The sequence below is a fragment of the Lontra canadensis genome, unplaced genomic scaffold, assembly GCF_010015895.1.
Source record: "Lontra canadensis isolate GAN:19392208 unplaced genomic scaffold, GSC_riverotter_1.0 scaffold59, whole genome shotgun sequence".
NCBI lineage: Eukaryota > Metazoa > Chordata > Mammalia > Carnivora > Mustelidae > Lontra > Lontra canadensis.
The window spans coordinates 3,931,813-3,945,869 of NW_022631053.1; the positions used below are offsets into that span (position 1 = coordinate 3,931,813).

Below are 14,057 nucleotides of genomic sequence, written 5' to 3' on the forward strand. Positions count from 1 at the left end.
AAGAAAAACTTTGCTCTTGTTTTTTAAGCAGCTATTAGGTTTTCCTGAGATTTGCATCCAAAACCAATCCTACCACATTTCCCATTCTTTACACAATAGCCCCAATAGGCAGCTCACTAGGAGTTTTGTCACTAGGCTGCCTTAACATCTTTTCCATTTTCCTTTTCCTCTCCTTTCTTACCTCACTCCTATTCATCACCATTTTCCCGTATTCTTCTTAAATCCCAACCTCTCATGTTATCCCCACATTATCTCCCATGGTTTTCAAACTGCTTTGGTCCAACCCATACCCATCCCACTAAGACCCTAGCAGGCAATCACAACAGATGGCAAAAATACAGAATCCAAACCTAATGCTTTCATTAGACAAGGCAGATGCTGTACCTGTGGGGGCTTAGGAATAAGTCTTTTATATATAAGTTTATTGAATTGAACTCTGGCTAACAAAAGCAATGTCTTTTAAGCATCTACTATGTCCTAGGTAGCATCTTTTAAGCATCTACTATGACATGAAAGTTTTGTTAAAAGAATCCTAGATTAAATGCTATTTATTATTAAGAGTACACTTACCGTTATGAACACTAAATAACCTACAGAACTGTTGAATCATTACATTGTACACCCGAAACTGCTATAACACTGTATGTTGATCATATTTCAATTAAAAAAAGATCTTTCACATATTAAAAACTATTTACTAAAATAGGATTTTAGGCATGTTTGGGTGGCTAAGTCAGCTAAGCATCTGCTTTGGCTTAGGTCATGATTCCAGAGTTCTAGGATCGAGTCCCACATCGGGATCTTCGCTCAGCCATGATTCCAGAGTTCTAGGATCGAGTCCCACATCGGGATCTTCGCTCAGCGGGGAGCCTGCTTCTCCCTCTGCCTGCTGCTCCCTCTCCTTGTGTACCCCCTCTCTCTGACAAATAAATAAAATCTTTAAAATTAATAATAATAAAATAAAACAGGATTTCGCTCATATGACAAATGAATGTAGGTCTTCAGTAAATCAAGATGTGAGTTGGAGAAGGTGTTGTGTGTTATACGCATCTGCCAGATGTGTAGGTAGGCAATATGGAGACAGTTTTTATACATTTTTTGATGAATTACTCACAGACTTCTTGATTTTTGACTGCCCCTTCAGAATATTAGACTCCATAAACTCTTATTTCCATTAGCAGAAACTGATAAATATCATACATACTTTAGCTCTACACATGCTGTTACTAAGGCTAATGGATGAGTTGATAATAACATCTATCTAGATAAACTGTGACATCATCTTCAGCCACCAGACTAGGGAAGTAACTTTTGCAAAGCAGAGTATATTAAAATTTCAATAATGTGAGGATAATGTCTTGAATAAAAATGTCCTAGAAAGTAAGAGGCTAACCTTATATTTTATTATTGTACATTATGTTTACCTTTCAGCAAAAGCTATCTTACAGAAATATGATTAAATGCCACACTTCCCCTTCTCTTCCTAATCTCCCCACTACCTTGTCTCTTCCCAACACATTTGGAGGCCAGTGTGCTGATGTATTGTGTGTGTGTGTGTGTGTGTGTGTGTACACACACATGTGCATGGTGGTGGCATGATCTGTAAAACCCAGATTTTGGATCTCCTGTGTTTTTAGGCATTCAGAAAACTAGGAGCTTCTTATTAACTTCTCAATTAAAACAGCATCAAAAAACATAATGATTTTATGTTGGGCTGAACAGATATTTCAATGTAATTGACCATCAATTACTCCTCCCTTTAGCCTCTTACTCAGCCTTGTAAACTGTCTGCTCAGAAATAAGGCCAAAAGGAGAAATGGACTATTTGGGTGTTTTTTTTTTTCCCTCTTTTCCATATGGCAATTCACATATACTTACTTGCATCTCAAATTCACAGGAATACGGCAAATGCAAAATATGCTATTTATCTTGTGATTATGACATAAACAATTTTTGAAATTATCTTGCTCCCCAGATATATTACAGGCCCAAATCAGACCCCTAAAGCTTAGCAGGACTGAGGGATGACTCTCGGTGACTCCCAACAGAAAGGCAGTATAATATAGTGATTCGGAGTGTGGATTTTAGGGTCACAATTGGTGTGAGTCTCAACTTGGCCATTAACTAGCTATGTGACTTTGAGCACAATTCTTAACTTTTCGGCACTTTATTTTCCACAGCTGGGGGCAACACTTTCAGATCACATATGTACATGTTTAGCTTATATCTGGCTTTTAGTAAGTACTCAATAAATACTAGCTATTCTTATTATTATCAGAACCTACTCTTAGAGGACTTGTTTTATTCTAGTTCCACAAGTGAGATTTTGATCATCTTGACCTCAAACCTTACATCCAGGGGAAATGGAAGCACACTACAGACGTACTCAGAAGAGGAAGCCGGTAATAAACTCAGAGAAGGTGATTCTGCAGGCTCTAAGTCCTCCCTACTTTTGGTCATCTCAGGCTACTCTTGTGTTACACGTCTTTGTAAAATCCAATTCTAGAGAAAGCATTATGCCACCAAAAGTCAGCTTCTTGAAGTTGTAATTTTCATGCTATGTCTTCAAAGCTAGTGTATTACCTGGCTGCTTCTGTCGGGGTTTTGGCAAATTGGTCACACATGTATGTGGGCACATGAGGATATTGCAAGGATGCAGAGATCCCTCCAGAAAGAGCTGTTTCGTCTGAGATATGTGGATCCCTCCTAGAGGAGTTTTTGGCAATGTATTGGCAGGCACCAGAGCAAGACAATAAACACCCACTTGATGAATGCTATCGATCGCCTAGAAAAACACAGAGAAAAACATTCAGTGAGATTAATTTTGCTGTCTTTGACATCCTCCTAATGTAATCCATTATTCTACTCTAGGATTTTTCCTTTTCTATCCATTCTAGGTCTAGAATCTCCTAGATTATTAAGATCTCATACATGTAAAGTTACATATTTCTTTAAGCAATGGCAGAGATCGACAGAGGATGGGTAAGATACAATCTAAATGGACAGTGGTGGATACTGATTTGTACGCCTCAATATGCTCTCTCTTGAATGCTAATGTCCAAAACCTAGAGATTTGTTTTGGTTCTTTTAATATACAACACAGCTCAATTCTGTAGAGGCAAAGTATTTTTATTATGAACACAAGAGAAGCCCTGGAAGTGGGCTCTGGCTCAACTGGCTCACCGAGTTACCCAGAATCCCCTCTGCAAAACACTGAGGGGAGGCCCACTGCACACTGAACCCTGGAGGTCACTGGCCCCCTCACTGCACCTCCACTCCCAGCCATGCACCTGTGCCCCTGATGAACACCAGCTGTGCATGCTTCTACACCTTTTGTGCTTTTCTTGTGTTCACATAATTTAATTATTACATCAACTGATAAAAACAGAGTGTAAAAGGACAGAGAGAGTCGTGGTTTGTTTGGAAAGACTCATTAAAAAGCTATTGCTGGTAAACACAAGTTAATTCTAAAAGGTAAGGATTATGCGTTCCAGTCCTTCTGCACATACTTGCATTCTAGTCTAACTTACAGGAAATGAAAATAGAAACCACAGACCATCCAATTAGATGTGGCTTATGGACGCAGGTTAACATGGAATGCAAACTGGTGTATTCCTACACATACTGCTCTATATGAAATGAATGCAGATATCCGTAGGCTTCGTGTAAAAGTTTAATACTTGAAGAATTTCTCATTTTTATGATTCTCTGCTTCAACCACCTTTTAAAACTGACTATTAATACTAGTTCCAAACACACCAACTGAGAGAGTTCGACTGCATCATCCATAAGTCTTACTGAAAAGAAGATACAGCCTTAGAAGAATGGACCAATGGTCATAAAAGACTGACAAGGCTTTTTATTAAAATAACAGTGCAAAGGAATAAACCTGAACATCATATTCCTCAGACTATCCCACTAATCAACAGAGACAACTGGAAAATAGAAAGTCTGGCAGGGTTCCCAAGTCTCTGGTATTTTAGAATATATAGACAGTTAGTAAATGCTATTACCTGTAGCCTGGATTCCCCCATGAAAATATACTACCTGGCAAGTCATCAATCGATCACCTTCTTTAAAAGGTGGTGAGTTAGGTATTTAGTTTATATTATACGTAGATCCGTTGTTAACCTCTGAGCTCTAACCTACCAGAACATGTGGGGTCCTTATTGCACTACTGTAGATCCAAATACTCTAAGCTGAGAAGCTAAAATACTGGGGAAATAATGTCCTCTCATTTCATACCCAAATCAAACTCCAAATGACTTTTACAAGAATTTGGATTAGCAAGTGAGCAGTGCATATAATTCCTATAATTGCTTTCCAGGGAAAAATAAGAAACATGTTGGGGAATTTCAGTTTCTTTAATAGGGAAAAAAATATGTAATTCATCACAACATTCTACTATCATTCCTCACAATTCATTCCAAATGAAATAAGCATTTTGTTTGTTTGAAAACATGAATGGTATGAACAATATTCTCTGTGCAGGTCTGATTCTTAGCCATCTCATTTGGAGATCAGCCCAATCCCACCTCTTTATAGTCTTTTCTGACCAGCCGATGCTCAGCAGATTATCTTTCTTGTCTTTTAGCTACAAATAGCCCATGTTCTATCAGCTGATAATTCAGAACCACAGACCCCAAAGATAAAAAGAAATTTTGAAAGGCATCTAGCACTATCACTCAACTCAGGCTTGCATCATTTCTCTAACATTACTACTAAATGGCATGAATACATCCAAATGCCCCAAGCAGACAAGCAATAATGCTGGGAACACTTCCAGTAACTCAGAATTTTCTTTGTCGAAGACAGTCCATGCTTTCTTTGGACCACACATTATCCAACAAATATTTACTGGACCTACTATGTGTATCTGCTGACATGACTCTCAGTATACAGTATCCTGTATACTTCAAATAATGATCTCACTGAATTCCTCCCACAGCTCTTTCATCCCCACTTTACAGGTTAGGAAATAAACTCAGTAAGGTTAAGTAACATCTGGAACTGAAAGGTGCTGCAATTCAAAGGCTGTAATTTCAAATGAAGACTAGACTCTTCTCAATATGCTACCCATGCTACTAGTGCCAACTAGTGACATATCCCTTACACAGAACCCAGGTCTTCCTCCTTCCCTAACAGCTTATCTCACCTAGCTCTCTAATTCCACAGGAAAGCTCCTTCAGAGTAAGAACAACATCTTACATTTGCTTGGACCCCTGCATGCGAGGCACCCATTACAGAACATATGTAGTAGGACTACAGCTGTTGACAAGTGGATTGATTTCTGTCACAGATGTGTTCCGCACATGGTCAGTTTAACTTTCCTGGTTACCACACACTCAGGCACACAAAAAAAGGGGGAGAATTTGCTGAGGCAGGTCAATTCAATTGTTTTTGGCAACCTGAGCAGAAAAATACTATGTAGTCCAGAGGGAGAAATGGTACTAATTATATTATTTTGTTAATGGTACCCGGAATGTCTGAGTACTGACTGGCAAGACAAAAATTAGGTGTCACAACCAGCCCAATGAAGAGAAGACTTCCTCAGTGGCTGCCGCCACCTGTGATGGCAAAGCCAACCTGCCCGGACAGGTCCCCCCGGTATGTGCTCACCTGCAACACTCGGCTCATCCACTGGAAACTGTCCTCCTCGGAGGCGTCGGGTCTTTGTTCCGCAACCACCACAATGCGCTCATCATAAAATACAGACACAGAAAACACAGCAATTCTAAGAGAGACAGATCAAACACATCAGGACTCCCTTCACAACCAGACCTATTTGCTTTGCTCAGTTGGAGTAACAGAGAGGAGACATTCCCACCACACTACCCAGAAGTGAGTCGTTTAGAAAAAAAAATGCCACAGTCACTACCATTAAAACAAGGACTCAGAACATGTACTAATAAGCACCACTGGCATGAACAGTGAGGCAGAGTGATAAATGGGACACAGTCCCTGTCTTCATGGAGCTTGCATGTCAGACACAGAACAAATATAAAATAATGTCATGTTGGAGTACACACTGGGAGGGAAAGCAAGGCAGGCCAAGGGGCAGAGCGGTGTGCGAGGCAGCCCACACCACTGAAGGCAGGGTGGTGGGGGAGTGCCTCCCTGAGGAGCGGACACTGGAGCAGAGACCTGAGTGAAGTGAGGACTCGAGCCATGCGAAGATCTGGAGGAAGAGGTTTCCGGGCAGAAGGAACGGAAAGCGAAAAGGTTCTGAGGTAGGAACGAGCTTGGCAGGTTTGAGGAACAGCAAGAAGGCCAGTGTGCCTGGAGCAGAGTAGTGAAGCAGAGAGTGGTGGGGAGAGGTCAGACCCAGGCCAGGGCAGGCAGGGAAACCTGGCAGGCCAAGGGGAGGGGGATGTTCTGAGTGAGGTCTCCGCTCAAACGTCCCCTTACTAGTGAGGCATTCCCAGACCACCCTATACAAACCAGCAAGCACACTCCCACCCAGCCCCGTGTTCTTCCTACATGGCACTTAGCACCAGCCCATGTGTTCTCGATTTCTCTGTCTCTACAGTTACTGTCTGTTCCCCCTAATGAGAATGTGAGCTTCACAAGGGCAGAAACCTGGCCTGTTTTGTTCATTGCCACATACGTCCAGAACAGTGGCACACAGCTGACACCCAATAAGTATTTGCTGAATGGATGCATGAAACAATGGAAGTCACTGGAGAGCTAAATATGCCCTTCCTTCATTTCACATGTATTTACTGAACACCTACTGTGTGCCAGGTGCTGTGCTGAGTACCGGGAATACAACAGTGACCAAAGAGAGAGAGTCTAGTGCCCCACTAAGTTTACATCTCAGAGGAAGCCATGTCATCACAAAAACTATGCATTTTAGGAACTGATTCTCTGTGGTTTTATTAATTTTTCCTACTTCCTAAAAAACTAAAGGGACATCGAGTGCTTTAAAGATATATCTATATCTATAGATATATAGATATATATCCATGATTATAAACTACTAGATAGACATCAACTGCACAAATATGTACCAAGTATCTTTTCTTGTGTTAATAAGCAAAGATAAAAGGATTTGCAATTGACTTTATCCATGGAATTTGAAATTAGCACTTATATACTATGTCAATCTCTGTGTTAAAATGTTGTAATAATTTAGTTAGAGGTGAGTAAGAGAAACAATTCTCAGATGTAAAATTCCTACAACATAGCATTTATCTTAATTAGCCTGAATGGCACCACTTCTAACTGATGGACTATAGGAATTTCAATGTTTTAGCGGAATTCTCCAGAGTCCTCAAAATTCCACAAATAGTAATAATTAAAAACTGAAGTACAGGATATGGTTATATCTTATTCCTCTCAATTCCAACCAAAGAACTTGCCATGTTAAGATAAATATTCAAAGGCCAACTCTTGCTGTGATTAGCCAAAAATAACCCAATCACTTAGAGATTCTATAGAATACAACTCAAATCACCCTGTAAAGATACATTTAGATTCCACTGGAAGTGCTAACATTTGAATTTTTACTACTCACCTTCCTCTATAAACAGTCTTTATTGATTCAACAGCCAATCCAGTAGCAACAATGTCATCAGCATTATGTCTTCGACCACTAACCATCAGTAACCCATCCATTTTTCCAACCACGAACACCAAACTGCCCTGAAAGGTAACAACAATTTACCTTGATTTCCATTATTTAAATAGTAAAACATATATTTTACTTGAAATGGAGCTCATCAAAAATATAAGAAAATAACACAGTATTTTATGGATTCTAAAAGAGTGTTTTATGCCTCAAAAATCGGGGGGAAATCAGTAGAACATTACAATTAATTACAGTATAAGAAAGGAATTTATATTTATTCTCAGAGAGGAATTTTATAAGAAAACAACTAGGATTCTGCACAAGTATAGTTTCTTTCCTCAGCCATGATGCCAGATTACGTAACTATTCACAACATGGATACAAAGAAAAAAATTGTGAATCATTTAATACTGGAATTAGGAAAAACTTAAAACAGCTGAATGTGAGAATGCTTGTTTTAGGTTTATAAGGGTAATGCTGTTTCCAACTGGCAAGATTAGAAACAGGTTATTAAAGGTCTAAGAAACAGTGGAGGAGCCTCTCCTTTCCAAAAAGGTAACACAGCTGCTGGACATGTTGCTGTCAATGCCCTAAAAGCATCACTGTACAAGTAATGCTTCTCAGTAATTCTCCTAGACCCATTTGCAATAAATTGACTTTTCCGTTCATTACACAAGTCCTAAATTTCCTGGCCAATTTACACATACTCAATTATCTGGTAGTCGTCTCCACATGAACGTCAGTCGTTGAGTTATCGCACACAATGTAGTGTGACTCACCGATGGGGTTATTCGAGTAAAACAGAGCTTCTAGCCTCAGGAAGCTACTGGTTAATCTCAGAAGATGGAAAAGAACCAGCCATTTCCAACATAGTCTGAAAAGTGCTATGGTGGAATAAGCAGAGAGAAAGAGACACAGATCTGTCCACTTCTCCATTTCCTTCACTGCTGAACTTTTAGCTGAGCGTGGCTGACCAAAATAAAGAGCGTATTTCAGTGCCCCCTGACCAATGAGCCATAAGAAGTGCTGCTCAGGATCTTCAGGAAATCTTCCTTAAGAGATGGTAGGACTGTACTCTATCCTGTTTCCTGGAATGTAGATGGGACGCTGCAGCCCCATCTTGCACCTCAGTCATGAAGAGGTAAACTAAAAGGGGCTGGGTTTTGCAGAACTTTTTGGTGCTGAGAGAAGTCAAGATAGTAGCTCTAGATTTCTCCTTCTAGGACAGCGACAGATAGGATACCTCCTCTTAAAGGTAAGCCCTCAGGTATGCCCTGCCCCCACAAATGGTAGGGAAGAAATAAAATCAGATCTTTCCTCACGTAACTCGAATCGGTAAGAGGAGAAGAAAGAGTAAGGAGGTCATTAGAGTTGGATGGAGATATGTGGACTTAACTATGATCACAAATGTCTGTTCTTCATAAAATACAATCAAACTTCCCACTGTGTCATATAAAACCCTTCATGATCTGCCTCCTCTCTACCTTCCTTGTCTGCTCATGAAGCTAACTGTGAGCTCTCTGAGAAGAGATTTTTGTATCCTAAATGTCTCTGTAAACCCAGTGCCTGTAAACACCATTTGCTGGAAAGCAAATTGATTTCAAGGTGTAGTGCTGCTAGTTTGTATGAAAATGACTTGTACACTATTTATGATGGTTTCCCTTTGCTAAGATAACTTTTTTCAGCACTCTTCTAACTTACTGAAACACAGAAATCAAATAAAAGAAATGGAGCAAGAATAAATGAAGAGTTTTGTTTTTTAAGATTTTTTATTTATTTATTTGGCAGGGGTAGGGGTGGCCGGGGGGAACACAAGCAAGGGGGAGTGGGAGAGGGAAAAGCAGGCTTCCCACTGAGCAGGGAGCCTAATGTGGGCCTCAATCCCATGACCCTGGGATCATGACCTGAGCCGAAGGCAGACGCTTAACAACTGAGCCACCCACGTGCCCTAAATGAAGAGATTTTTGAAAGTAAAAAGTCTTAGTTTGAGGAGTCAAATTAACTCAGGTAACAAAAGCAATAAATATTAACTGAGTTTATGACATTCTTACAAAAACTGCTCTAAATCTAAGAGAGGCCCTGTAATACTCTTAATCCAAAGTACTGGATTAATACTCTTGAATCCAAAGTACTGGATTAATACTCTTTTTTTTTTTTTTTTAAAGATTTTATTTATTTATTTGACAGACAGAGATCACAAATAGGCAGAGAGGCAGGCAGAGAGAGAGAGGAGGAAGCAGGCTCCCTAAGCAGGGAGCCCGATGCGGGGCTCGATCCCAGGACCCCGGGATCATGACCTGAGCTGAAGGCAGAGGCTTCAACCCACTGAGCCACCCAGGCGCCCCTGGATTAATACTCTTAATCCAAATTTGTCCTGTTCTGTGACAGAAACTTCTGTGAAGTACAAATATCTGGATCAGATACACCAAAACAAACATGAATGTATCACTTACCGGCCCCACAAACCCCAAGAGTCCTGACCGGATGAAGGGCACGTCCCCAACAGGAGAGCCTGCAGAATTCACTGGAATCACCTAAAAGACAGAAAGCAGTGAAAATCTTTGCTTTTTCTTAAAATATGTATTTGATCTTTTGGAAGTCTTTAAAAAAATTACAGTAGTGATATACACTTGTTGAAAACTTAAAATTATATAAATAGGGACTTCAGTATTACCACCTTTAAGGGATAAACGTTTGCAATTTGTTGTGATTCCCTTGGACTTTTCATAGGTGCATATATTAACATATTAAGAATTTATTTTTGCAAAAGAAATCATATTATATATACTGTTTCGCAACCTGCTTTTTCCCATACTATATATGTTTCACATAACATGTATTTTGGATATCTTTCCAAGTTAGTGATTGTTGCTCTAGCTCTGTTTGTTCAATAGTTCCATGATACAACACCACACCAGGGACAGGATGGTGTAGCCCTTGAAGTCAGATGTGAGCTCAATTTTTGGCTCTGCCACTTACTAGTAAGCTCCTGGACTTCCTGAACCCTCAGTTTCTTTGGCCATAAAATAGAACTCCCAATGCCTCTCGCAGGTTTAGGGTAAAGATTAAGGGAATGTAAACAGATCTGCAGATGTAAATACAGTGTTTGGCCCAGAGCTGGTCCTCAGGAAACTATGAGAGTTTAGTACTATTACAGTGTAAGCAGTCTTTCTGACTAGGCAGGCCATCTAATTTTACTATTATAAATGTGCTTCACGGAATCCTGCTATATAGATTTCTGTGTATATGTACAAAAGGCATGAGCCCTTTCAAGTTTTTCTCACCAACAGCTCATTTTTATTTTAAAAAAGATTTTATTTGTTTATTTGAGGGGGGTGGTGGGAGAGGGAGAGAAAATCTCAAGCAGACTCTACACTGAGCACAGAGCCCAACATGGGGCTCAATCCCACAACCGTGCGATCATGACCTGAGCCCAAACCAAGAGTTGGAGGCTGAACCTACTGAGCCACCCAGGAGCTCCTCCAGCAGCTTATTTTTAAAGATACACTTTATTTATTTTCTAGTCATGACTAGGTCTTCTGTCCCACTGAAATTTTAGTATATGTGCTGCCGAAGCAAGCAATGTCCCACTGAAATTTTAACTACACTGGAAAAAGCAGGATTTATTTATTTTTTTTTATTATTATTTTTTTAAGATTTTATTTATTTGTCAGAGAGAGAGAGCAAGAGTGAGCACAGGCAGACAGAATGGCAGGCAGAGGCAGAGGGAGAAGCAGGCTCCCCGCTGAGCAAGGAGCCCGATGTGGGACTCGATCCCAGGACGCTGGGATCATGACCTGAACCAACTGAGCCACCCAGGCGTCCCAAAACTCAGGATTTAAATATAAGAATCCAGTAAGAAAAATATTAGAAACTTTAATTTGCAAAACCAAGGCAACAGTTTTCTCCTTTTTTTTGGTTAGGATTTTTATTCCACTTCACTATCATTAAATTTATACTGCAAATTTCAAAATCTCCTCATCACTATGGACCTAGCAGTTTGATATTAAAGTCTGAGAATTTTGACTAGGCAGCTGCTCTTGTACGAAAAGCAACGTAATAAAATATTATCAGTATCTTCAAAAACTGCTTGAGGATCTTGTTTATAGTAAGGAAAATGCAATAATGAAAAATTCAGATATTGGAAGCCTATGTACTCCAAGCATTTAAAAAGAGGAGAAGTAGCATGAGATTTAAAGTAGTAAAATGTACAGACACTCAGCGCAGGTAATTAGTCACCTGTGAGAGCAAATCAAGAGCCTGGCAATAAACCTGTTAAGAATTTATCAATTTCCACTCCTATTAAGGTGAATTGGTCACAACTCTTGAAGGCAGGCCAAGATTGTAGTAGCAATAATGATGATGTGATGCTTGATGGTAATAACAGACATTTCATAATTTATATTCTACTAGGCTATGTAAACACAGATGATGGTCAGCTCAGGAGTTCTTAACCTTTCCTGGCTACTACATCATTCATATAGATAACACTGTCCCATCAGTTACATCTGTTGCTACATAATCTTACAATGGTACGTACCAATAATGGTAGGTAGACAGAGGTGCCCTGGCATACTGAGATGGAGAATCAGTTCTAGAAAAAGGAAGCTCCAAGAACCGAAAATTGGTAGTGCTCATATAATAAGCCCTATCTAATTATAATGGTCCATAAAATGGGCATAGAAAGTTTTCTGTTCCCTAAAAGCTACCCTGAGGCAGGTTAATCCCAATTATGAAATATAGGCAATTCATTATACCTGTTCTGATTTCCAGGTGCACCAGGAAAACTTTCATTACCATTTGTCTTCACATGCGCAACTGTCTGCGGGACAACAATGTGCTGGTTCTACTAGAATATGAGCTATCTGAGGAGCTTTGTTTTCCTGATATACCACAAGCCTCTAGGACACTGCCAGACACCCAGAAGGTGCTCAGTAAGTATTTGCTGACTGAAAGACTGAATAATGGGAGCAGTCAGCCCCTGGCACAGGAGAGTTCTTCATTAGTAACCTGGTATTCTGGTTGATACCAGTCTTCACAGGCTTAGGTTAACTTGAGTCTACTCTGGAGAGAGGAATCCGTTGTCAATGTACTCTTAAAGTTAAATATATGGGCTTTATACAAAACTCAGATTCACCGGAATGAACTTTAGTGAGGCCTCTTACTCTTCCTTTACTTTACAGATAAACAGTTACTTCCCGCGTGCCGGGGCTGTTCTAAGCCTTTTTCAAACATCAACTCAATTAGTCCAAGACAATCCTGGGAGATAGGTACTATGATTTTTCGCATTTTAAAGATAAGGAAATTGAGGCACAGAGAGGTTAAGGAACTCCCCCGAGGTCAGCTATTAAGTGGCAGAATTAGGATTTGAACTCAAGCAGCCCAGCTCCAGAGTACCCTCTCTTAGCTGCTCCATTAGGCTACTTCCTGCAGGCTAGCTCATTTGACTTTGTGATACCCTGACCCCATCAAGTAAGTTTCCCCCAAAACTTTCATATCATGTACCTCAAATGTATTTTTGGTCACACCAGCAAGCCCAAAGTACATCATGCCTCCTGTTCTGGAGCTCACACAGATTTCTCCAATTTCATCTGTCCTGCAGAGTTGGGGAGGTCCATCAGGTCTCACAATGCACATCACCCCTAGTGTGTAGAAAACATGGTTAAGGGGCAGAGATTCTGGAAAACCTTTGTAAAGTAACAGCTTCAACCCTGCGAACCCAGGAAAGCTTTGCATTTACTGAGTGGCAGTAATTAGAATACCAAACAGGAATGTCAAAAATAGACCTGATACTACATAGATATATTTCAAATGTCCATCTTTTAGCCCTCGTGATAAACAAATAATTTTTAAAATTCAGCAAATAAAACTACAACAGATGCGGACCAAAGCTTTCAAAGACCATAACATATATATATATTTTTAAGATTTTACTTATTTATTTAAAGAAAGAGAGAGTGAGTGTGTGTGTGTGTGTGTGTGTGAGTGAGTGAGTGAGCAGGAAGAGGGGCAATGGGAGACGGAGAGAGAGAATCTCAAACAGACTCTGAACAGAGTACAGAGCCCAACATGGGGCTGGATCTCATGACCCCAAGATCATGACCTGAGCTGAAGTCAAGAGTCAGACGCTTACTGATTCAGTCACTCAGGTGCTCTCCAAGACAGTAACATATTAAAAATGACTACAAAGTCCAAAGAAACAGGTTAAATCAAACTCACTCAAGGAAGCAGTACACTCTAACTTTCTGCCAGCCCCAATGTCTTGGCAATTACAGTGAAAACCAGACAACTTTAGCTCAACTCGTACTTAAGCTTTCCATTGAAAAATTCTATCCAATCATTCAATTAAATCATACAATACTGCTGGAAAGTAAGTACAATTAGAATCACTGAACCATTAGAGAGGCTTTGAGAACTTAAATGACTCAGTGCTGAATTCTGTATTCCTGGGTGAGGATCTCATATTTTATCAGGCTTTACTACTATC

The 14,057-nt window shown here is 40.0% G+C and overlaps 1 protein-coding gene across 4 annotated transcripts in view; it reads right to left on the bottom strand.

Moving 5' to 3' along the window:
* DIP2B (disco interacting protein 2 homolog B) overlaps window positions 1–14,057 on the bottom strand; it is a 224,108-nt gene that overhangs the window by 29,982 nt on the left and 180,069 nt on the right. For all 4 annotated transcript variants that reach the window (XM_032876810.1, XM_032876809.1, XM_032876808.1 and 1 more), the window contains 5 exons: window positions 13,076–13,212; window positions 10,024–10,104; window positions 7,517–7,644; window positions 5,620–5,734; window positions 2,584–2,785 (listed from right to left, as the gene is read on the bottom strand). In XM_032876810.1, the coding sequence (XP_032732701.1) occupies window positions 2,584–2,785; window positions 5,620–5,734; window positions 7,517–7,644; window positions 10,024–10,104; window positions 13,076–13,212 (663 nt within the window). The remainder of the gene's footprint in view (window positions 1–2,583; window positions 2,786–5,619; window positions 5,735–7,516; window positions 7,645–10,023; window positions 10,105–13,075; window positions 13,213–14,057) is intronic.